A 25,150-nucleotide genomic window follows, 5' to 3' on the forward strand; every position below is an offset into this window, starting at 1 on the left:
TCAATCAAATGCTATTATGCAAGTGTTGTAGAGTAAATACATCAAATTACTGCACACCAAGCAACCCACCTCTTCCTAACACTCAAAATTAGTGGCATGTCAGGAATGGAGTGCCACATTCTGCAATGCAAGTGTCTGAAATCAGAATTGAAAAGCATGTTTCAAAACTGAACCTATTGACAACACAGACAGAACTCCAACTCTAACTCACTCACCCAGATCTTAGAACTTCTTCAGCCTCACTTGGTGTCCAAGCACCCCACTCATCTTTATGCATCCCAACAGGTGGGCATACATCAGATTTTGCTTCCTTTGAGTCAAGATTTAATCTATTTTGACTGCCTTTGTCCCATAATATCCCAGCTGTTTTAACACAAGAGGATGGTGCATCCACTTGAATCTCATGATCTGATGATGGGACTTCTTTGGCAATGACTTCTGCAGAACTGGTTCTTTGTTGTACATCCTTTGGTAGAGCTTGGTTTGGGACTTGCTGCATGGGTCTTGTTCCTACATCAAGACACTGATCTTCAATTGAGGACTGAGGAACTTGGTCTTCCCTTTTTGTTTCACATGACTTCATTGGTAGTGACGTTTTAACTGGCCACCACTGTTCTGAATAGTGTGTTGATGGTAACCCAGGAATGGTCATTTTCTTTGGACAAGAAGGCACAATATTTACCATATTAGGAAGCCACTGTTCAGGTTGTGGAGCCACTGAATTATCAGAACTAAGAGCAATCTTTGGCTTCAAATGTTTAAGGAAAATTATTTCATTCACCACTGGCCAGCCCACTACATTGGAATTAGAAATAAACCCTCTTGATGCAAAACCAATGACAACAGAGTGTTCTGGGCAACATGGCAGCAATTGTACCATGTCAGGATCTGTCTGACCAGTGCCACAAACAGCCTGGGGTCGTGGAGCAGATGGAAATCCAGGACTTAGGGCTTGTCGTGGACATGACGGAAGCATACTCAACATTATTTTTTTATGCTGATATGACATTTCCTCAGCTGATATATCTTTGCAAACTACTCCCTTCCATCCTTTCAAAGGTCTCTCCCAAAACAGATCTCTGTCCACAAACCAAACATTGTATTCTTTTACATTTCTAGCAGGTATGCCTGGAACTGTACTGTTTTTTGGAAAGGTGTCTATGGATTTAAACGTATTTGGAGCTTCTTTCACAAAAGCTCTCACAGATGTCTTTCCTGCCTTAGAAGGAATTCCATGAATAACAGAATGTCTGGGACAAGGTGGCAACATTGACACCATTATTCTACCCAGTGATTTTCCTGTTAAATACATTTTTTGTTCATGTATTACAGGGAGTGGGGTTCTTAATGGCCTTTCACATAATGAACTTAGGTCGACATTCCATTCAACAGACTCACTCTGAAACCTCGAAGGTATTCCACAAACTCTGGAATGTCCTGCACAGGTAGGCAGCAGACTCGCCATACTAGGTATATGTACCATTATCTGACATGGCACTGATGGAAAGCCTGGTAAACATGCAGTCTGAGGGCACGAGGGCAACATGAATGCCATATGCTTTAGCATCACATTACAATGCAACCTACTGACATCCTCTGAATGTAACATAAGCACAGACCTATCCCTAGGGAGTAGAAGTGACTTTCTATCCATGATCCATTCTGCTTTTTCGTTGGTGTCACTAAGTGGCATGCCAGGAATTCTTGATACCTTTGTACAGCTATGTGAAAGATTCACCATGCTAGAGCCAGCTAACATCTGCATTACAGCAGGAAATCCAGGAATACTAGCATACTCTGGGCAACAGCGTAATAATGAAATCATGTTCTTCGCAGTATTTTTATCAAAACAAGAAGATGTGTTCAAAATGTGCACATCTCTTTTGATCATTAGGGAGTGAGGTTGCAAATTTTTATGGGCAGACCATTCCTTATCGCCAGATAAACAAGGTCTCTTTGAAGGCAAACCAGGGATTCTACTATTTCTGGGGCATGAGGGTGTCACATTAACCATATTTGGCTCTGGTCGTGGAGCAGAAGGTAAGCCAAACACTGTAGATTTCTGAGGACAACTTAACAACATATCTGACATGTCTTTAAGGATTTCTGTATTTTTTGGAACCCAATGAACAATATGAGCTTGTGTTTTTTTCTCTGGTCTTTTGTTGATTAGTTTCCTCAGATGATGCCAATGTTTATTTTCTGAAACATTCTGGTCTCCTTTGCTGTGAGCACTAATTGGTTCTTTAGATGGTAAACCTATGACTTTGGTTTTTCTTGGACAAGTGGGCAAAAATTCTACCATGCTGGGATCTTGCCTTCTTGACGAAAAACCAAGGAAAGACTGTCTGTCGTGTGGTACGGAAGGAAAACCAGAAACAGTTGCCTGTCTGGGACAAGATGGTAATATATTTACCATATGTTTTAAAAGCTCTTTCTCTTCATGTGTCTTTTCATGAACCAGAACAAGAGTACTTCTGAATGCTCTTTCTAACATGAATTCCTTCAAGCTATGCCAGTTTTCAGTATCTGCCATGCTGTTTTGTCTAAACGGCATACCTGCAATAACTGTCTGACTGGGGCATGTAGGAAGAAGACTGGCCATATTTGGACTACTTGGAGCTTCCTTCGGTGGAACAGAAGGAAACCCTTCAACTCTGGCCTTTCTAGGGCATGTTGGCAACATGGAAACCATGACTTTCATCATCTTAGAGTCACTGAGTGCTTGCTCCTGAACACAAGACGAATCTACTACAAACGGTTGTTTTGTCTGCAATGGTTTCTTCCACAGAGAATCTCTCTCCCAAACACAGTTTTCATAGCCAGTGTCTGATCCTACAGAAGCTAAACCTGGTGCTCTACAAACCCTAGGACATGTGGGTAAGAATTCTACCATGTTTGGCTGGCTTCTGAAAATAGATGGGACTCCAGAAAAACTAGTAGACCTGACACAAGATGGGGTTAAAGCCACCATTTCTGCTATATCTTCACTGTTATAAAACGAACTGAAATAATTTGAATACAGAAGCAGTGGCGATCTTTTGCTGGGTACCTTCTGAAACGGTAGATCCTTATCTTCAGGCCATACTATCACTTGTGCCAGAAGTAAAGACGGCATGCCAGGAATATTGGACATTTGTGGGCAACTTGGTAGTAATGCAATCATATTTGGCTCTCTTACTGTTCCTTTAACCAGAGTTTCAGACTGATTTGTAGATGGCAAATGAGATCTCCCTTTTGGACATAATGGACCAAGTTCCACCTTAGATATGTACGATGATATGTAAGACTTTTCTCCCATACTGACTTCAGTGTTCAGTTTCAGTGGTAATCCCACATAAGAGTGTGACCTCAAAGTAACTGGGTCAGAGACATCCGTGCTGCTTGTTATCTTCTTATTGGTCTGAGGTATTGGAAGAAAAGGGTTTACAGGTTTTAGAGTCTCTTTTTGCGGTTCCTCCAAATATGAGTTCTTTGCAATAAACTTTTCATGGGACTTAACTCCTGGTGTATTTTTCATCATCATTTTAGGGAAAGCAGAACTATCCTCTCCAACACAAGATGACACAATTTCATTTCTGAAGGAACAGGAGACACCAAAGATTAATGTAATCACAAAAAGACTGAGGCACTTTACAGCTGTATGGCAGATGTTCTGTTCTTATAAAAATAACTTTGGTCAGTTAAAAAAAACTATACAAGCCTCAACAGACAGCAAACTATACAAACTTACCCCAAATCCATAGTTACAACCTCCTTTTTACGGGCATCTCCTATTGCCATTATTGGTTTCGTTGTAGCAATTTGAGGCAAGTTCAGCAAAGGTTGCTGTGATCCTGAGGTATGTTGGGATTGGGTAGCAGAAAGAGGGACATGGTGGCCCAGATCTGGTTGGGCAATTGGATTTCCTATCTGAACAGACATCTTGGACATGTGAAAAGTTGGCTGGACCAGACGCTTGTTTTCTGATGTAGAAGATGTAGAGTCATTAACATCAGGATTTGGTTTTGGTGTAAAAGTACGAGGATGAAGTGTTGGCTGGATGTTAGAGGATGCCCTTGTTTTCCTTGATTTTGTTTGTTTCATCTGTGTTTTTGACATCTCACTATATTTTAGCTCTGGGTCTAAGGGAGCTCTGGGGTTAACGGGCAGGAGTGAGGTCATGCTCTGAGGTCTGAGGGATAAACACATGAAGATCAGAGTTATAATGTCATGACGTAAGAAGTCTTTCCAACGCAGTAATGCAGTCACATCCAGGCCAAGAATTTCAATAAACAGCATACGAGCAACGTAGCAAGAAGCTACTTCAACTATATAAAGCAAAAGTTTTGAAGATCCAAACCTTTATGTAATAAATCAAATGGATCTCCAAGTCTTGCCAAGAAGCTGTAACCATTTGGAATAGAACACCGCATAAACAAGACTTTGACCATTATTACTTCAAATCTAAAAACTACAAAATTACTTCTTATAACTGCAAATGTTAGGCAAAGGATACTTCATGCAATGCCAAGAATGCATTGGTAGTTGTTCCAATGCTTAATAGTTACAAGATTATATGTGCACTAGTGTGTTGACCTGTGGGGTCACGGGTTCTAGATCCTCTGATACAGTTCATTCCTTTACTTTCTTTACTTTCTGAGTAAATTCCACTGGCATTTTCAGTTGAATAACCTCTCAGCTGGCATGTCTGTTTCTGCACATGAAATTTGATACCGTGGCAATGGGGCCCTATTGTTTATCTGTTGCTAGTTAGCCCACTTCAATGATGAGTCTACGATTCTGGGCATAACAATGTGATTTGCCACTGGGGGGGGGGGGGGGGGGGGGGGGGGTCATTGTATTCCAAAATTACTAATATCTCCCAAAATATTGATCCTATCAACTTGTTTTCACTAGTCTCTTCCTTGACCAAAAATACATAAGTTTGCCAAAATGTAGCAGTCAGCCTGACACACACAAACACACACACACACACACATACAGACAGAGTCCACTTCCCTTTTATAATCTAGGATAAAAGGTATTTAACAGAAGGCAAGGAACTAAAATTTTGCAGTGAAAATTAACAATCGTGAATTCTAGTTACTACTATTACTAGTAATTCCATTATTTCTTTAATTAATTTTTTATCTAATTATCAGAATTTGCCTAACTGGCACTCCCAAAGCTAATCATTTTGAATGGCTGAGCTTGTAAACGTGGGTTTTCTTTGGGTATGTAGTTACCAAGTGAAGAATTTTAACATTTAAACAAGTGAAAAAGTAAGTGGAGCATACTGATACTCCGCCCAGTGGCACAACACTTTTCCCCTCCTGCTCACTCATACCCTGCCTACCCAGGGATTCACTAATGAATTTGAAATTAAAGATAACTGCAAACTAGATTTAACTAAAAAACTGTCCTTTTTGGATAGCTCAGTCAAAACAAGACTAAAGTTATTCTGGCCAAGTCTTTACTTTCAATCTTTTCAAAAATTTGTAAAAAAAAAAAAAAAAAAAGAAGAAGAAGAAATTAATTTTAAAAAATGCAAATTCAGCCATTAAGCTGTGGTCTGCACCTCTCACAGTGGTAAATAAAAAGGTGAATAGCCTTCGAGAAATTGGCTGGACATTAATCTTAGACAGGCAGAAGGATGGACATCTTTACATCTGCTGTATAACAACATTTAACGTGTAATTGACAGTATGTGGGACACAGTGGGATAAACTGAGATTAGTACTACACTGTTTCTGACCAGAACATGCCCTTAAGGATAAAATCAGACCATCATTAAGCAATAATTGTACAACTGACCTTACACTGTAAATTTTGTTCATACCAAAGTGAAATACAGTATTAAAGTATAAAAGCCAGCTGAAAGATGCTAATTTTCTCACAGATAAAATATGTTAATGAAAGCAGTTTTTGCATGAGAAGGAGGAAGAGAGTTATGACGCCAAACAAATGCAACGTACTGAAGGCTCTAGTTTCAAAACTTCAGTAACCATCAGTGCAATAGCAGTAAAAACCTTTGAATCTTTGTCCTCAACAGGCTAAATGTCAATTTCAGCTGTTTCATTCTCCGTTAATAAGACAGCTGCTGTGTGTGTGATCACATTTCTATGCAATGACAGCTGAGGAAATGTACTGCAAGTGTGAAACAGACTACAAACATTTAAAAACTATTTTCATCATTTGTATCATGACATTGCATACCCTTTGCCATTTCTGATACACACAGCAAATCATTTTTAGGGTAAATACATGCCGTGCTAGTTTTTTTATTTTAAAAAAAAAAGGCATTAAATGAAAAGTCTTGGCATTATGAACACCATGCTGAACATACCAAATATAAAGAGCATCACAGTTGTTAATGTTTTGAACTTTTACTCACCCTGCAGATGTTCTGACAACTTCAATTCCAAATGATGGGTCTCTTTTCCGTTCTGAAGCTCTGGACAGCTCTGGTCTCCGGCCGGCAGCGCTGTTCATTCCCACAAATCCAGACGTTCTGGGATCAGGAGCTGAGGAACGTAAAACAAGACTTAGAAATGCAAATGTTTCAAACAGATGTAGCGCTTTTTCTACAGTTTGTGTTCATGCTTACTAGTGGGTGTTGTACTCTGGCTGTCCTCTTCACTGAGTGTGCTCAGCTGTCTTTGGAATTCTAAAAAGAAAGAATATGGAGGCAGTGATTATACATGTTGTACCCCACTCTCACAGCACAGCATTTAATAGAAGATTTAAGTCGAGTAAATTGTATTCATATAGACCAAAATCACAATCTGTAGACATTATGACTATCAGCATCATTAACTTCCAGCTGGATTGATTGCAACACTTAAAACTACCAGACGGGGGAGTCATTTTCTCAGACATGTAGAATTTACTCTTCTTCTCTCTTCTTCTTCTTAAAAAACAAAAACAAAAAAACAAAAAAAAAACAAAACACTTTTTTATGGTTTTCTATTGATGTACAGACAGATAATGAGTAAGTCGTCAGCCAACTCCCATGGCACAGCACATAATAACATTACAGTTTGTTAGAATAGAATAGAATAGAATAGAATAGAATAGAATAGAATAGAATAGAATAGAAGAGAATAGAATACAATACAATACAATACAATACAATACAATACAATACAATACAATAGGCTTTACTGTCATACTATTGTACAGTGCAACGGATTTGGTTTTATGTTCTGTAAGGTGTTCAAGTAAAATACACACATCAATTATAAGACAGTCACGAATAAAAAAAAACATATACGTATGAAACAGTCAAGTTAAAAAGACAGTATAAGTATAAAAACAGTCAAGTAAAAAACCAAAATGATACGCACACATGCACACAAATGTGAGTCCAGTATCAAAATGTGCAGAATATGTAATATATATAAAGTACAGGTGACAATAACGACTGCAATGTTAAGTTATTTTAAGTTAAGTGGGTAGTGCAGTGTTGTGGGTATGGGTTCTGTTACTGTTTACATAGCAGCAGAGTGCAACATTATAAAGTGTAAAGAGCAGCCATAAGCATATAAGTAAAGAAGGAAGTGCATATTGTATATAGCATTTGACAGTCCTGAAAGTGTTTTGAGTATGGAAATATGAATTTTTCACATATTGTTTAAAAAGGCATCCAAACTGTATTAAATTTTAGGGTGTCCATTTTATGTGTTAATCCCAATCCGAAGGGAGTGGGTTGGGGTCAAGAGTCCAAAATTCCACAAAGCTGGCCTGAAGATTTGGAATGGGTGCTGTAAGTCTGGATCTATTTAAGGCTGAGTCACATATCATGTTTTTCACTGGATTCAATACCTGTATCTTGGTCACTGGGGGAGGCTAAAACAGTTTGGGATATAAGAGGCTGATGACGAGGAGGAAGAGGCGGAGGAGGTCCAGAGAGAGCAGAGTGTGGACTCTGAGTGGGGGTCTCTACTGGGGGTGTGACCTGGGGTCTCCAGGAGGGAATAAATCCAGACCCTGTTTGGGGTTTTTCTTCTGGAGACTGACCCGTGTGCAAAGAGGATGAAGCTGACAGGAAGGAAATACGATGAAGCAGAGGGGCAACGGGAAGGTGGAGAAGAAAAGGGTAGAGGAGAGGAAACAAAGAGTGGGATATCAGCAACAAAATCAAATTTATGCTTTCCTACAGGTTCAGCAGGAGTCTTTTTCAATGCAATTAATGCATGCAGGGGTTGAAAGCCAAAGCCAGACGCCAAACATTGAACTAACAGATGAGTAAACATCAGACTCACAATCTAAAATATGCATAAAATATAGTCAACCAATATCATGCACTAAAACTGAATCTACTTGATAAGATAATTCCAGCTGATAAATTCAACATTTTGTGGATGATGTTGCACATTATAATAGAAGGAATATTAACCCTTTCATGCATGGTGGTCACTACAGTGGACAGTTATTCTACAGCTGTATATTCAGCTTGTATATTCATGGGTTTTATAGTTTTAGTTCCATATCAGCCAACACAGTGGACGCGTATGCATCATCTCATACACTGACATTCACACCATTACTGTAACTTTGCTGTTTCTGATAAACCTCATCTGCAGTAACATGTCTGAGTGTAAATCAATTGTGATTTGTTAGATAAAACAGTTTTTCTTTTTTGCATATTATCTCCATGAAGTGAGTAATAACTAGCATTAGAATATGTTAAAATGTGAGAAAACATCAGATTAGCAGCATTAAAAACGTTTTTATTTCGGAAACAGTCCTTCAGAAGGATAAATACTTACTGAAGATACTTTTGGCAAGTAGTAGGAAAGCTATAACCCGAAAATGATTGCAACCTGACCCTCCAACTTTGGATCTCTGGCGTGGGATTATTAAAGAAATTTACTGTACGGAGAGACTTACTTTTGCTTTAAGACTTGAGTTGGAGAAATGTACTGAACGCTGGGAAAAATGGATTGTGTACGCACCTTGATTAATACAACCATGATTGTACAATGATGTATGTGTGCATGATGTAAAAGAACATTTTAAGTTTAATTGTAACACCCATGATGATCTCATGTTCATTGTTTGTTCTTTTGAAAATTAATAAATAAAAAGTTTTAAAAAAAAAGTTTTTATTTCATTGTTTTTATATCACTTTATGATATTGAGTTTTAAACACGTTTCTTTACTTCAAAAATGAAATGCGTGGAAATTTTTGTAACTCCATGAAAAAAAAAATTTGATCGCATTGTTTTTTCATGCCTAAGGAGGAATAAAAACATTAAAAAAAAAAATAAAAATCTTGACTAAGGTTCTCATAATTCATGCATGAAAGGGTTAATACTGAGGCTAAACTGAAGTTCTGTTAGAATTATATTTAATATTTCAAAGAAAACCAAAGTGCTGTTGTACATTAAACAATAAATAGTGTCATTCACAACAAACCCCGCCCCTCGCACATATTGTAGCTTATTTTGGCATCGATCCAGCGATGTCTCATGTCTAGGCATGTCATGATGTCAGCATATTAACTGCCTCTATATATGTGCCAAGTTTGAAGTAAACTGAAACAAAATTGATGTTTTTATAGACATGTGAAATTGTGCCCATTATAAATAAATGAGGAAAAAAGATCTTAAAAATTCATAAAAAATTTGAACTTTGACCTACTTTGCCCAAAATGTAATGATGTCTATTCTGGGTCACTAGCAATCTATAAACCCAATGTAGTATGAATTCAACCTGCTAAAGTGTTAACAATCAAACAAAGAAACAAACCGAACCAAAAACAACACGCCTTACCTCCCCTTCATGGGGCGGGGTAATAAAACACACACTGCTTATTGTTCCAGTGTTTTCATATTTGTTCCTAATATACTAATATATTAATGTGCTTTAGGAACTGGAAAATTAAACTACTTCTCCTAAATGCCATTTCTGAATAAATTCCTCACAGACTGTGCTGTGTTGGGTTCAGTTTTGGAGGCAGCTCCTTCATTTTGCTTCCAACACACCAAACAGCTTCAACTTGGCAAATACCTGCAGTTTTAATTCCAGTAATTAAGAATGACTCAAAGCAACATGTTAGTAAATCACAGAGGAGAGGAAGCAGACACGACCCAGATTAAAGACACCAGAGTACAGCAGGGAGGTGCAGGCTGAACAGAGATGCACCAATAGCAATTGTGTTGGGGGTAATACTGATTATCTGTCTGTTCTTTCAGATTTTAACTTCTTCAGTCCTTTTTCCCCACCATGTGTGACTTCCCCAAAAGAGCACAGATGCAACAGTTCATGAGTAGTGGGTTGAGTTGGTTCTACAAAGCAAATTTAACACAGTTCAAGCTCTGATAATTGTGTTAAATGAGCTACCACACTGTAAAAAAATGACTGTAGAATCAACACCAAAAAGTTGTAAAATTGCAACATAAAAAAAACTGTAAGTGACAATACAAAGCAAAGTTGTTTATTTGAAATGATTTTTGTGTTAATGGTTGAATCAAATATAGCTGTAGTTTTTACAGAAAGAGTATGTGAACAAAACCAAATTTGTATGTAGAAATTATGTAGAAAATAAAACTGTAAATTGAAAAACAATGTGGTGCTGTTTAAATTGCAAGACCATAATGTTGAAATAATGGCATATCTACTTTTTTTTGGTAAATAAAAAAGTTGTAAAAAAAAAAAAAAGTAAACAATTACAATTTAACATTTTAAATTTGTAAATTAATGGGTTGGTAGAGTTGGTAGAGCGGCTTGTCCAGTGACCAAAGGGTTGGTGGTTTGAATCCTGGCTCAGACTGTCCATATGTCAAAATGTCCATGGAAGACACTAAACCCTAAATTGACCTGGTGGCTTTGGATACCATAAAGGTGTATAAAATGCAGTGAATAAGTGCAGTCCATTTACCATTTAAATCTACATGTTTAAAATGTTAAATCTACATGTTACTTCATAAATATGTTTACAGTTGGATGTGTTTTTTACAGTATTGTTCTGGAAACCACAGCTGCCAGTTTTTTTTCCATAAAAACAACAGGATGTTTTTTTTACAGTGCAGTTATCCAGAATGAATTTGCTTTAATGAACTGAATCAGCTTCAGGGAAACAGACCTAGCTATATATTCAGATCACTTAATGGAAAAGACCTGAGATTATTCATTGCCGATAATAAGCAGTTAGAAGAAGTTGTTAGCTTGTGGAAAGCTGTACGTGAAGGTTTCTGAAGTGGTTTCACAGAAGTTACTATCTGCATCCCTCTGCACATGACAGGAACCACTGTGCAACTACTTATGTACGGCTGGGTATTGACCTTCAATAGTTTTATTCCACTGACCAATTCGCAATCAAGTATTGTCAACTGCAATGGTCTGAAATCAAATTTCAACACACAAGGAGGAAGTAACAGGTTATTTTTATGTTTTAAAACTCCTTAGAGTGTATTAGAATTCAAATCAGCTGAAAAAATAAACAAAACAAGTGGTTCCAGGCACAACAAACCCCACCCCTCACATGCATTGTAGCTTATTTTGGCATCGATCCAGCTGATGTCAGCATGTCAGTTGCTTCTATATATGAGCCAAGTTTGAAGTAAATTGAAAAACAAAATTGATGACTTTCAACAAGGGCCAAAAAACTTGAGCACATTACCCCAATTCTTGCGTCTTTGCACTGGCTCCCTGTTAATTTTAGAATTGATTTTAAGATTTTATTGTTTGTTTTTAAAGCTTTGAATGGACTGGCCCCACAATATATCACAGACCTCATCCAAATTTATACCCCAGTGTGTGCACTGAGGTCCAAGGGCCAGCTCCAGCTCCAGCTTGTGGTGCCTAAGACGAGACTTAAAACCAGGAGGGACAGGGCCTTCTCTGTGGTCAGCCCCGGACTCTGGAATGCCCTGCCTCCCCACGTCCAAACACCCCTTACAGTGGAGTGATTTAAGTCTTGTCTTAAGACCCACTTTTATTCTCTGGCTTTTAACTCTGCGTGAGTAGTGTGGTCCTCTGTGTCCTTTATTTATTTATTTATTTATTTATTTATTTATTTATTACCACTGCCAAGGAGGTTATGTTTTTGCCAGTGTTGGTTTGTTTGTTTGTCTGTCTGTGTGCAAGATAACTGAAAAAGTTATGGACGGATTTAGATGAAAATTTCAGGAAATGTTGATACTGGCACAAGGAACAAATGATTACATTTTGGTGGTGATGGGGGGGGGGCACTGATCTGCCTTGGCGGAGGTCTGCGCTCTCCGAGTGCTTTTCTAGTTTATTTATTACCTCTGCCAGGAGGTATTGTGATCGCTTTGCTTTGTGTGTTTGCATGCATGCGTGTTTATAAGCAAGATAACTCAAAAAGTTATGGACGGATTTTCATGAAATTTTGAGGAAATGTTGATACTGGCACAAGGAAAAAACGATTAAATTTTGGTGGTGATCAGGGGGGCATGGGGGCCCACTGATCTGCCTTGGCGGAGGTCTGCGCTCTCCGAGTGCTTATCTAGTTTATTTATTTACTTTTATTGATTTTATTACTTTTTAACTATTTGATTTTGTGTTATTTAGAGCATTCCTGTAGTTTTATGTACTTATTTATTGTTTTTAGTATTTCTCTTAATTGTTTTGTTTGTATGATGAGCAGCACTTCAGAAACGTTCTTGTTGTTTAAATGTGCTATATAAATAAAGTGGATTGGATTTTTATAGACAAGTGAAATTTTGTCTATTATGAGTAAATGAAAGAAGAAAAAATATTTTTTAAAAATTCATTAAAAATTTGAACTTTGACCTACTTTTCCCAAAATGTAATGACAACTATTCTGGGTCACTGGCAATCTATACACCCAATCTGGTATGAATTCAACCAATAATTTTGCTGCTAGAGTGTTAACAGACAAACAAACCACACCAAGAACAATACCCCTTGCCTCTTCTTTGGGGGGCGAGTTAAAAATTTACACTATGGCAATGTTTAAAGCTATTTTTAATTTTTAAAAAAATGGGAAATTGGTATTGAAAAAAGTATTGTTTAGGACAGGGATCAGCAACCCTGGTCCTGGAGAGCCACTATCCTGCATGTTTCAGATGTATCCTCTTCCAACACACCTGATTCAAATGATAAGCCTATCATAAAGCTCTGCAGAAGCCTGATAACGACCGTCAGGTGTGATGGAAGAGGGAAACATCTAAAACATGTAGGATAGTGGCTCTCGAGGACCACGGTTTCTGACCCCTGGTTCAGGAAGTCGCATCAAATCCTTGGTATTATATTGTTATCAGTATTGAACATTTGTAATGAAAACCCTATATGCATGTACATTTGCTTTATCTGAGAGTCACTGGTCAAGCTCATAGATTCTGGTACAATTGATTGGTGCATTTCTGAAGGCGCTTAGCTCAGTTAAAAGTGAAGCTACATTACATGGTGTCTCTATTTTCTGTTTTTTCTGCACCACTTCAGCTTGTCCAGGATCATTGGTAGAGAAATGCAGAAACTTTGGAGAGAGGGCTGGTTGAGCTAGAGGGGCCTGAGATTTAGGAGGCTTCCATTCAGTCAGCCAGGAAGCTGGAGAAAAGAGGAGCGGGAGGAGAAAACATGGAAGGATAGAGGGATAAACACAAGTGGAAAAGAATAACAGGTGTATAAAAGGACAGGAGGTGACCCGGTCCCTGTACCTGTCTCTGGGGCAGATGGTAGACTGGTGGGTCTGGTCAGGGCAGACCCGGCCTCCCTGGCAGAGGGGAGGCGGGATTTGGGTTGGCGGAGAGGAGGTGGGGGAGGGGGTAAAGGAGGGATGGTGAGAGGAGCTGAGGAGGCAGAGGAAGAGGAGGAGGAGGACAGGGAAGAGATGGAAGGAACGCTCTGTGTTCTCCAGGCTGAGAGAAGGAAGGAAAGAAGGGAAGAAAGAAGGATGAAAAATAGAGTTTTGGAAAATAAATAAAATCAGACATTTTTTGTGTGACAGCGTCAGTGTGTATGTGTGATCTGCACTTTCTGAGTACATATAATATGAAAACAAACACAGTACTAGAATTATCATATACACCTTATGAAAAGCATTGAAAACCGAGAGACTTCATATTTTTTATAAACCATTAAAGTCAGTTTCTCAGATGTGGATTACCGTTATTCCAGACTAAAAGACAAAGTTCAATGATAAAAGTTTTAGTCTTGGCGAGGCTTAATCCTTATTACAGAAGTATTGTTACATTTTCAAGCTTCTAGTCCACAGGTGTCAAACATGTGGCCCGGGGGCCAAATCCGGCCCACCAAAGGGTCCATTCCAGCCCGCGGGATCAAAGTGCAAAAATAAACCTGAACAGTCCAGGTTGTCCAAATCATTTTGGTTCAGGTTCCACATACAGACCAATGTGATCTGCAATAAAAATAACAACACAATAACCCATAAATAATGACAAGTACAAATTTTCTTTGTGAAAAATTATGTGGGAAAAAATGTATGTGAAAAAAATAAGATTACACTGTGAAAATAGTTACATTTACAAAACTATTCTTTCACAATAAAATGCAAATAAATACATAAATAAAAACAAAGATGAACAACCCGAAATGTGCAATTTGAACAATATTCTGCCTGTTACTAAATGTTTTGTACATTTATGGATCCACTTTATCTGTAGTTGTGTTAATAATAACAGATGGAATATTGTAGAAATTGTTCAAATTTTAGTTCCAAACTCTAAAATTTTAACAATATTCTGCCTGTTACCAAATATTTATGGAACACTGTGTATAAATGCACATGTATAAATAATAAGTCCAGGCACAATATTATTAAAATTGCACTAATTTTTCTAATGAAATTTCTGTTTTTTTCAGGTTATTCACATCTTTTTTGTAAAATGTAAATATTTTCATAATTTAATTGGGGGTTTTTTGTACCAAAACAAAAAAGAAACTTGGATTTGTCATTATTTATAGGTTATTAGGTCATTATTTCACTGGTCTGGCCCACTTGAGATCAAATTGGGCTGAATATGGCCCCTGAACCAAAATGAGTTTGACACCCCTGTTCTAGTCTATTCCAGAAACAGGCTTTAACAAACTCTGTGTTTAATAGTGAACTATGACTTATTGAAATTTGAAAGGGGAAACTCTGAGTTTTCACTTCCTTAACCGCTGATCTGTAAAATTAAATATAGATTCAAAAGACAAAACCTTCACTGTTAATTCACTGGAGACTAACATTAACAAAATAAAACAAATACATTACTGTACCTCAGCACACAGAGCCACTAAGAACACAAAGCTCCATCAGAACAAACAGACAGCTGATGACTGTCTTTAAGTTAAATGTTTTTATCAGTTTGCTGTTTTGTTTCATAATGTAAAATCAAATAAACATAATTTTTTTTAGACTAACATCCACCAGACTTTGAAGCAACCTGGGATATAATACGGGAAGTGTTACAACTACTGCAAAAAAATCTTTTCTGTGCATATTTCACACTTTAAACTCATCAACTAACACATGTACTCAAGTGCAACCACAATTCAAAGATTAAACTAATTATCAGCATTCCTAAAGTTATGAAAAAATTAAGAGCCCACTCAACATTTCCAAACATGAACCCCAAACCTCTGGAATGTGACTGAGAAGAAGATGGGTGGCCAAAAACATCATGCAAAGCTAAACTGCTGAAAACTGTGATTGAAAATAATTGTTATTCTACCCAGTACTGATTTACAAAATCTCAATAAGTTAAAATAGTAGAATTGTGTCGTTTCAAATCAGTACAAGATTGTTTTCTTTGCATGATTTAGTGTCTGAAAAGACTGTATTTATTATTTTGACCAAATAAATAAAAAAATAGTTCAAACTCATGGTCTCTTAGAATAGAATAGAATAGAATAGAATAGAATAGAATAGAATAGAATAGAATAAATTAGATTACGGTAGAATAGAATAGAATAGAATAGAATAGAATAGAATAGAATAGAATAGAATAGAATAGAATAGAATAGAATAGAATAGAATAGAATAGAATTTATTGATCCCACAACAGGGAACTTCTATGGTCATGCAGCAACAGAATAAAGTGCAAGAAAAAGTGTGCATGCATGAAAATAGTGCAAGTAAACAAGCAATATAAAATTAAAAAAATAATATAAATAAAAACTATACAGACTATGTACATATATACACAGTGGAATTGCAAAATCCAGTGTTCTACATGGATATATGCAGTGTTTTGAATCATGAAATCCAATTACAAAAAAGCAGTGACGGTTCTGAACGGCACTGATGTGTACCTTTTCTTGAGGTATCAGAGAAAGCAGGAGGATGGAGCGATGGATCAGAGGAAAGAGAGGAGGAAAAGAGGGCTTTGGGAGGGGTGAATGTAGGAAGACCCTGCGCCTCCCAACCCTCAGTGGGAGAGGACTCACAGTGGAAGCTATGGGGCCTTCGAGGAGCTGAAACAGGCACTGAACAGACAGCAGAGCACATACAGGAAGTAGAAAGAGAAGACCAAAGGAGAGGGGGACGGGACAAACCACAGGAGAAAAAAAATAGAACGGTATCAGCCAACGCACCAGAAAAGGCACGACAAATAATCACATGTAGACAAATACAGTTTGGAAAAAAATCTACCTCTTCTTTAAAACATTTGAGGAATATATGCTTTTACTTATGATTATTAATCAAACTATTTTAAAAAAATGATGACAAGCTACAAGAAGTCATGCTTATTATTTACTATAACCTTACATTAATAAAGTCATATCGTTTCTATTCTTACTTTTTGAAGAGCATACGCTAAGAGACTTTTTTTGTTTTACAAATATAGTTAATGAATAAATTCTGATTGTGATTAAGCGAATGTTCAACAGTTAAAACAAACATTCAGTTCCTTCCTTTGGAAAACATTTGGTTTTCATGGCCCTTATTGCAGCACAGCAGGAGAAGCAATGAAACATGTAAACCATATTACATAACTGTGCAGTTTAAAGGGCATAGTTTTACTCTCTGAACCAATCTCTGTCTATTTGTTCTGCTGTTTCTCTTTCTTTCTCTTTCTTTCTCTCTCTTTCTCTCTCTTTCCCTCTGTCTCACTCTCAGCCACACCTCCCCATTACTCTGCCTGCCACACCTCATCAGTTGATCATCCTCACCTGTGAGCACAGCTGGGCTCATCAGGTAGAGGGTATATATTCACCTCTCTCTCCTCTGTTCTTTGCCAGATTGTATCTACCTCAGTGTGTTACTCTCCAGCATTTTCTTCTGCCTGCTCTTCTGATCCTGATCCAGTTTGTTCCTGACCTGCCCTGCTCGCCGCCTGGAGATACACCTGCCTGTTTGACCACGTCTGCCTGTCTGAGCCCCTGGTAACCGACCAGCCCCTGTCCAACCACGTCTCTCCGCCTGATCCCCAGATGAGCGACCCACCTTCTGCCCCCAACCTCGTCTCCTGTCTGCTCCCCTTTGGCTTCGTCTGGCTCTATTGGTTACCGACCCCTCGCCTGTCCCTGATTCACTTTCTGCCTGCTCCTAATCTGTTGCTTGTCTGCTTGTTAATAAAGACTGTGCTCATTGAGCACCTTAAACTGCACTTGGGTCCTCCATTGTACCCGTTTCACTCTCTTTATGTAAGTGAATGAATTAAAATTTCAACAATGATCTAATTGTAAAATGTGGTCTCAGGACAAATCATAATAATTAGAATTTGGGACCAAAGTCCAAAAACTATACATGATTAATGCTGCTGAAACCTTAAATTGTCTTCTCAATGCGTTTTTTCCAATCAGTTTAAGTGAAACTGCAATAATTACTAATGATCAGAATGAGCAGGGAATGTTAGCAACATGGAAAACTTCATTCATCAAATAGATATTGATCTTTTGGTTATTTTTCAGGTATTATTATGTATTTAAGTCTATTTCAGACCAAAGATAGATGAAGAGACAAGCAGAAACCCTCAAACTATTTGCAAAAGCTCACTCTGGAAAGTTCTGAACCCAACGCAACTGAACAAGATTTAGATTTAGATTTAGATTTAGACTTCGAGGTTACCAAAGCAAGTTACATATGTTTCACTTGTCTTTTTGTGAATCTTTGGACACTTTTAATGTGACACATTAACGAGTGATGGGTTACAGTTATTTCTCACAAAACTACAGATCCAATGAGAATGAATAGTAATGATACTAAAATATGATAAATAGATTAAATGATATGATAATGATATGATTAAAGGGTCAATACAAGGGAGAGTCACGGACAAATGACATCATTTCAAAATATGCAGCACTTCTACAAAGAAGGAATCTACTGATGGAAACATAGATTGCAAAAGTGTTTAGACTCTAACGGAGCTTATGTAGAAAAATAATTGTGTTATTTTGCGAAATGAACTTCAAATTATTTGTCTGAGAAGGTTTTGGCACTGCCTCGTACATCTGCTGTAAGAACTGAGATTAATTCAGTAAAGTTTAAGTGTTTTCTAAGTTATAAATATACATTTCGGGCTAAATAAATGGTTGTAATCTCTGTTGAGCATCTTTATAAATGACATCTCCATCAAAACATCAAACAAAAACAAAGTCATCTGGTCTCTGAGAGAAAAGTGACCACGTTGAGGAAAACTCTGTCTGTTGACTGATACCTGATCCAGCACCGGGCTGGAAGATTTTGGGAAGTGCAGGAGGGTGAGCACGTGTAAAGGCTGGCAGAGTGTAGGCATAGAGGGAGGGCTTAGCCTCCTGGGTGGTAACTGGTGGTGGTGAAGGGGTTTGTAAAAGAGAGGATGGAACAGAGGGGTCTGGGGGGTCAGGAGGAGGAGGAGACAGGGCCGAGATGCCGGAAGACGATTTCCAATCCATCTCTGAGGGTGAAAGATAATAGATGAAATGAATGGAGTGACAGGGTGAGGAGGAAAGATGGAATTAAGTGGAAAAGAGGAAGAGAAAACTTCCAGTAGATTTAAGGGAACAGAGAAAAAAGAGTGAGAGTAAGAAAGTATACAATGAACACAATGAAAGCATTAAGTGAAAATGACTATGCTTCGGCCTGATCACAATCACGGTGTACAAGTATATTTGCATCAGTTATTAATCAGTATTGCAAAAAGATACCCCCAAGACCATTCCAAAAATGTGTCTTTGGCCATCTTATTTCTAGATCTTGCAATCCTCCGAATTTGAAGAAAATCAGATAAAAACTGATAAAATGGCGACCCAATGAGCATGAAAACGTGTACAATTTTATTGTTATAAGAGAGCAAAATTACTGTACATAATGTTTTGTAACACAATAAATAATTACTACTCAACTCCTGTGTCTATTTTATTACAAAATACACACATCACATTGCTTTTCATTTATTGATCATTTTTGTTGAACAGCTGTTTGATTATCAATTCTTATTTTCAGTATTAAGACAATCAACCATTTTGTTCTGAAAACCGTTCTTTTACAGCCCTATAATTGTAATAACAGAATGGGAACCTGTTATTTAAGTATTATTATGACTAAATATGCACAACTAGACAGATTTTGGTCTGCTACCTAGCTGCAGAAAATTTGGTAACAATGTGGCAAACGGATGTTTACATCGAACCGCATGTTTTCAATGGTGCGTTGTTCACCAAAATTCATGTAGTGTCCGTACACCAATATACTTCCATCAATAATATCACGTATATGCCTTATAGATATATTGTTATAACTTGTTCACAAATGTTTATTTCCTCCTGTACCAGGAAGACTTAGTTACAGATCTAACACAGATGCGACGATGTGGTAAGCCAGATTTCCATTCCAATCTTGTAGAGTCCGTACACCAAGTAGTGTCCATACACCATATTCAAAATATGTGGGTCTAATTTTATTGTTTTTGTCAATATATGGAATTTTTCAGCAGGCATGCTTTGGACACAACATCTATGCAATAAACAATGCATGATTCTCCTGAGTCCTGAAACATTTGGATATCTTTGTAGGCATTAAATATGGAGGCTATTAGGCTGGAGTGTCCATACACCCAATAATTTCTGATTTGACAGGGGTAAGACTACGAAATTTTTAGTAGACACCATAATACAAAAATAGTTTGGACTTTAAAAGAGAAATATCAAACAAATAAAATGACCTGTCTGATTTTTTGATAGAGAATTATTGTTTTTTATCTATACGTGCACCCTTTCTGGTACCCTTGATTGTGATCAGGCCGTTTATATGCACAAAATGTTCTAAAGCATTTATGTCAAAAATGACAATAAGACATTTTTATATCAATAATGATAATGAATATTCTAATATTCCAATATTGCTGTTGACATGCAGCCACATGTACATTAAAATACAGAAAAATATCTGAAGCTGCTTGTTCAACCACAAACAGGAAATAGTTGGCACAGTATGGAGCAGGAAAAATTTAAATGAAAGCAGAGATATTAAAAATGGGTGGAACATCAGAGGGTGAAACATCTAAATCCCCTCCAGATGAAGCATGCAAAGCAGTAAGAACACAAGTAGACTCAGAACAATAGATGATAATACTGAAGTACATTTGAATATTACTGCTTATTTTGTTATAAATGTGCATTTCCATACTGTTTTAACTATTTCTTATTCAGAGTTGTACCACTATTCATTGTTTGATTTATAATAATATTCTCTAGGTTTCTCCTTTTGACTTTAAATGTGGGTTTTTCCTTTAGTATCTCCACAAACTGAAAAACACTGTTTGATAGTGAGTTTGGATACAAATCACAATGCTAAAACTTCCACTACTAATATAGAATAATACTGGGCAGATGGTCAGTTATCCAAAAGATATTATTCAGAAAATCCAAACAGAAAATAATGTTTATTTAATCTGTACCAGATATGTGTCCATATTGTCATATTTGGAATAATAGTGGAATTAATGTGCATGAAAACATAGTGAATGATGGAGTCAGATACAAGTACAAGAGTAAACAAATGCTTCAAAATTCAATGTATTCTTATTATAAAACAAAGCTTTAATTTTATGTGAATGTTAAAAGGAATTAAGATGAACAGTTAGTGTACAATAACTCTTAATTTTTTTATGTTTAAACTTCTACTGGGCTGGTTGAGTAAATATAAATATCACCATCTGAAACAAATGGACTAGTGCAGAGGTGTCAAACTCATTTTAGTTCAGGGGCCACATTCAGCCCAACATGATCTGAAATGGTAAAATAATAACATAATAATATATAAATAATGTCAACTTCAAACTTTTGTCTATATTTTAGAGTGAAAAAAATACAACTGCCTAATGAAAATGTTTACGTCTGCAAATGATCCTGTATCTTAAATGTGAATAAATTGAACAACTATGAAAAAATTGAAATTTATTAAGAAAAATAAGTGCTTAGGGGTGGGGGGTGGGAAGAGTGCACAAAGGAGAATTGCAAAATGTAAGACCCAGTATCACTATGTTTGTACTGTATCTGGATGATTTTCTTTTGTGAAATAAAAAGATAAAAAAAGAAAAAGAAAAAAGAAAAAGAAAAATAAGTGCAATTTTATTATTTATCCATGTGCATTACAACTTATGGATCACAGTGGATCTACAAAGACACAAAACATTTAATAACAGGCAGAATGTTGTTAAAATTGCACATTTCAGGTTATTCACATTTTTTTCTGAAAGGATACTGTGTAAATATAAATATTTTCATGTCATGTTACTTTTTTAGAAAAAATTGGGAGTTGTCATTATTTATGGGTTATTATGATAGTATTTTATTGGTCTGACCCATTTGAGAATGGAATTGGGCTGGATACTAATGATAATAATAATGGATTCAATTTCTGTAGTGCTTTTCAAGGCACCCAAAGCACTTCCCATTATTGATCCATTATTCATTCGCTGTGACCTGAACTAAAATGATTGTTAATGACTGTTAATATCTTCAGTGTAATTTCACAGATTTATCCCAGGGGCCAGACTGGACCCTCTGGCGGGCGGGTTTTTGCCCACGGGCCTTATGTTTGACACCCGTGGACGAGTGTGCAATGGAATTAATCATAAACAACAGGGAGCTGGATGAGTTAACCTGAGTAACATAAAGTTACCTGTGGGGCCTGATTCAACTGCAGGCCTCCAAGCCAGATCATGTACTCTGGAGGCAGAGGGGCCAGAGGCTGTTTCAGAACAGAGAAGGAACAGCAAACAGAAAGGGTAAGCGAAAAGGGGAATGATGTTAAAACAGGTGTGAAAAGAGGAAGCAGCAGTTTGAGGTCGTCACTTCAAAGAGAAATAAAAAGATGAGAGGGGACAAACGTGACTGACAACAATACAACTACCACAGGAAAAGACATGTGATCATAACGCAGTTTCTGGGGAAGTTCATTTGTCTTTTTTAGGGATCGTACACATTTTTCACGGTCAAATTCAAACACTTTTAAGAGTCATTTTCAAATTTTTCCAGGACAGCACCTTATCACTGGGGTAAAATACACATCTACAGGAATACATGTACTCATGATTATTTTTGTCACTTTTTATTACAATGATGTACATTGTATTATGCTATAAACATCTAAAATGATGTTTCATAAAAGCAAAAAGTTTAGAAATTAAAGGAGTTTTATCCCAAAAAAAAGGGAAGCCACTTGGCATTCTTCAGACACACTTGCACTGAGACAAACATTAAGATAAAAATGTACCTGGAGTCGACCTGAGAGCACCTGGGAATTTTTGTTTTTGACTTAAAAGTTTTATTTTTGTAAATGCATCACCTGTCTGTGAGTAGTTTTGGCTTCAAATCTATCCTGGCAGAGTTAAAATGCAAAACATAAATAAATCACATTGCAATAATAATTACAAGCACTTTCAAGCACTCAAACTAAAATTCAAGCACTTTCCACACCTTGAAAACACAACATTGAAATTCAAGCATTTTCAAGGACCCGCACAAACCCTGCTTTCTTCAGGTCTATAGGGTTTTCAGTCAAATAAGTTGTTGTTACTTGGTTAAATTCACGACCCACCCAAAGGACTGAAATAGATATCAAATGCCCTGTTTCCACTACGTGGTATCGACTCAACTCGGCTCAGCCTTTTTGTGTTTCCATTACGAAAAAGGACCTGGAATCTGGTACCCAGTACTAGTTTTTTGGTATCACCTCCGCCGAGGTTCCAGGACTGGGGAACAGATACTAAAATGTGACGTGTAAACACTGCAGACCACTGATTGGTCAGAGAGTTGTCTCTGTGACCCGCCGCTTTACAAAAAACAGATGCGGAAGTTGACAGTAAATCTAGCGGAAGGTTAATCTACATAATGACAGCCCACAAAACTACACCATGGTTTGTCGAGGAGGTTCAGATGTAAAAATTCAGCATGAGTGTGACAAGACAACAGGCAACGAGCGAGTTTGTCAGCAACTTTCTGAGCAGACAACACAGAAGTAACGCGCCGCATCGCTATGACGTCCAAGTACTGTAAAGTCGGTAGTATCCTGTAATGGAAACGGTCTCCAGGAATAGAACCTGGTACCTGAATCGAGTCGAGCCGAGCCGAGCCGGTTCCACATAGTGGAAACGCAGCAATAGACTGTACATTTATAATGTATATTTCTTAGTTTAACAAATATTCATACAGTGTTATGTATATATATTTAGAGGATAATGTCCTATTTTTCTAAGGGTACATATAGAGACCGTCAAAAAAACATCAAAATTTTCACAAACTGCAGAAATATTTTAAGTTTTTTTTGTTTTGTTTTGTTTTTTGGCAAAGTGGAGGAAAACAGCCTTAAACACATGGTTTTATCATTTCAAGTCAGTAATTTCATTTCACCAACTTCATATTAACCCATAAAGACCCAAACATCCACCGTTGACCAAAAGCATCTACTGATGTACAAAGTTTAACATCTGTTGATCCACTAATCTTATCAACACATGTAAATAATTGGTGTAAAATGCAGTTTGTCATCTTTTCATGGTCATCAGATATGACCCATTTGGACGTTTAGAGGCTCTGTAGTGAACATGGAAACACCGTCATCTTCTACAACATTGATTCACCCGTAAAACCCATGGACTTGGATCAATGACAATGGATGAACACAGTTGGTTTGTGTTCAATTTGCTTAAAAAGTCTTTTTTTTTCAGTTTTCTCTGTTTTTGATATAATAACCCTCAACTTTAATCTGAGCTTTAATGAACATCTACATGATCAGTAAATTAAATGTACAAAAAAATACCTGATTTTCACTCAAGAAATGCAAAATAAAGAGGATAATATTACAATAAATGGTGAAAAATCACTTACGAAAGGTTAAATACAGAGAAAAAAAAATCATTTGGGAAATGACACAAAAGTAGCACTGGGTCTTTATGGGTAAACATCAGCCTGTATTAAACTATTAGCTATGGAGGTACAAGGCAGAGTCAGACTGAACCACACCCACACAGTTCACCACTTGAAGGCTCCTGTGCTGTGTGTTTCCTGTAGTCTTATGCGTTTATCAGTGACATCACTTCAGTGGTTTCCCAGTCTTACCAGTAACATGGGTGGCAGATCCGTAGCTGACTCTCCTTTCTTCGCCAGCTTCCTCGTCACTGTCATTAAAGTCGTCAAGGTTACCGATGTCACTCTGTTTCATGCTCATCAGACTGGCGAGACTCTGCATGTCCTCATCTCTGAAATAAAGAAAGAAAGTTACGAAAGGAAAGAACTAAATCTGTGGCAGAGGAATCAGTGAGGTCATGACTTACGTGGCCTTGCCCTCCTTCAGAAAGATACAGGATAAGTTCAGTTTGAGTGTAGCTTCCACCACTTTGACTGACAACGGCTTCAGCTTTAACGTCACGTCGTACTGGGCCGGTGTGGCGCTGGCATACTTGTTCATGTTGACATCAACTGATGCCAGTACCTTCCTGCGACCCTTTGTCTCCTGACAAGTAGGAAATTAAAAAACAAAAAACAACTTTGATGGATCAGTTCATTCTCCAGCTAGTTAGAAAGAAAACTAAATAAATGTAACGTAATCACAACAAAACTCAGACTCACATTTTCAATGACGAACGTCCAGTCTTTGTCTTCAAACTCCTCTGCTGTAGGTTCCTGTTTTTGGACAGACAGGACATTACACCTTAATTAATACATACTGGACCAGGGGCTCGTTTCTGCACTAGTTCGTTAAATCGTTAAGCCTAGCGCAACGCAAAATGCGTCCATTTAACGC

General features: G+C 37.3%; 1 protein-coding gene across 2 annotated transcripts in view; it reads right to left on the reverse strand.

Moving 5' to 3' along the window:
• The window catches only part of ehbp1l1a (EH domain binding protein 1-like 1a), a 73,356-nt gene that overhangs the window by 19,496 nt on the left and 28,710 nt on the right, over positions 1 to 25,150 (reverse strand). Inside the window, exons 4-17 of one of the 2 annotated variants that reach the window (XM_030161776.1) lie at positions 24,976 to 25,029; positions 24,681 to 24,859; positions 24,466 to 24,605; positions 22,028 to 22,096; positions 18,582 to 18,800; positions 16,231 to 16,404; positions 13,632 to 13,832; positions 13,378 to 13,521; positions 7,807 to 8,022; positions 6,590 to 6,649; positions 6,377 to 6,506; positions 3,734 to 4,174; positions 216 to 3,578; positions 70 to 135 (exon numbers count right to left, since the gene is read on the reverse strand). In XM_030161776.1, the coding sequence (XP_030017636.1) occupies positions 70 to 135; positions 216 to 3,578; positions 3,734 to 4,174; positions 6,377 to 6,506; positions 6,590 to 6,649; positions 7,807 to 8,022; positions 13,378 to 13,521; positions 13,632 to 13,832; positions 16,231 to 16,404; positions 18,582 to 18,800; positions 22,028 to 22,096; positions 24,466 to 24,605; positions 24,681 to 24,859; positions 24,976 to 25,029 (5,456 nt within the window). The remainder of the gene's footprint in view (positions 1 to 69; positions 136 to 215; positions 3,579 to 3,733; positions 4,175 to 6,376; positions 6,507 to 6,589; positions 6,650 to 7,806; positions 8,023 to 13,377; positions 13,522 to 13,631; positions 13,833 to 16,230; positions 16,405 to 18,581; positions 18,801 to 22,027; positions 22,097 to 24,465; positions 24,606 to 24,680; positions 24,860 to 24,975; positions 25,030 to 25,150) is intronic. The other variant, XM_030161777.1, reaches the window with a different exon arrangement.

The sequence above is a fragment of the Sphaeramia orbicularis genome, chromosome 18 (assembly GCF_902148855.1).
Source record: "Sphaeramia orbicularis chromosome 18, fSphaOr1.1, whole genome shotgun sequence".
NCBI lineage: Eukaryota > Metazoa > Chordata > Actinopteri > Kurtiformes > Apogonidae > Sphaeramia > Sphaeramia orbicularis.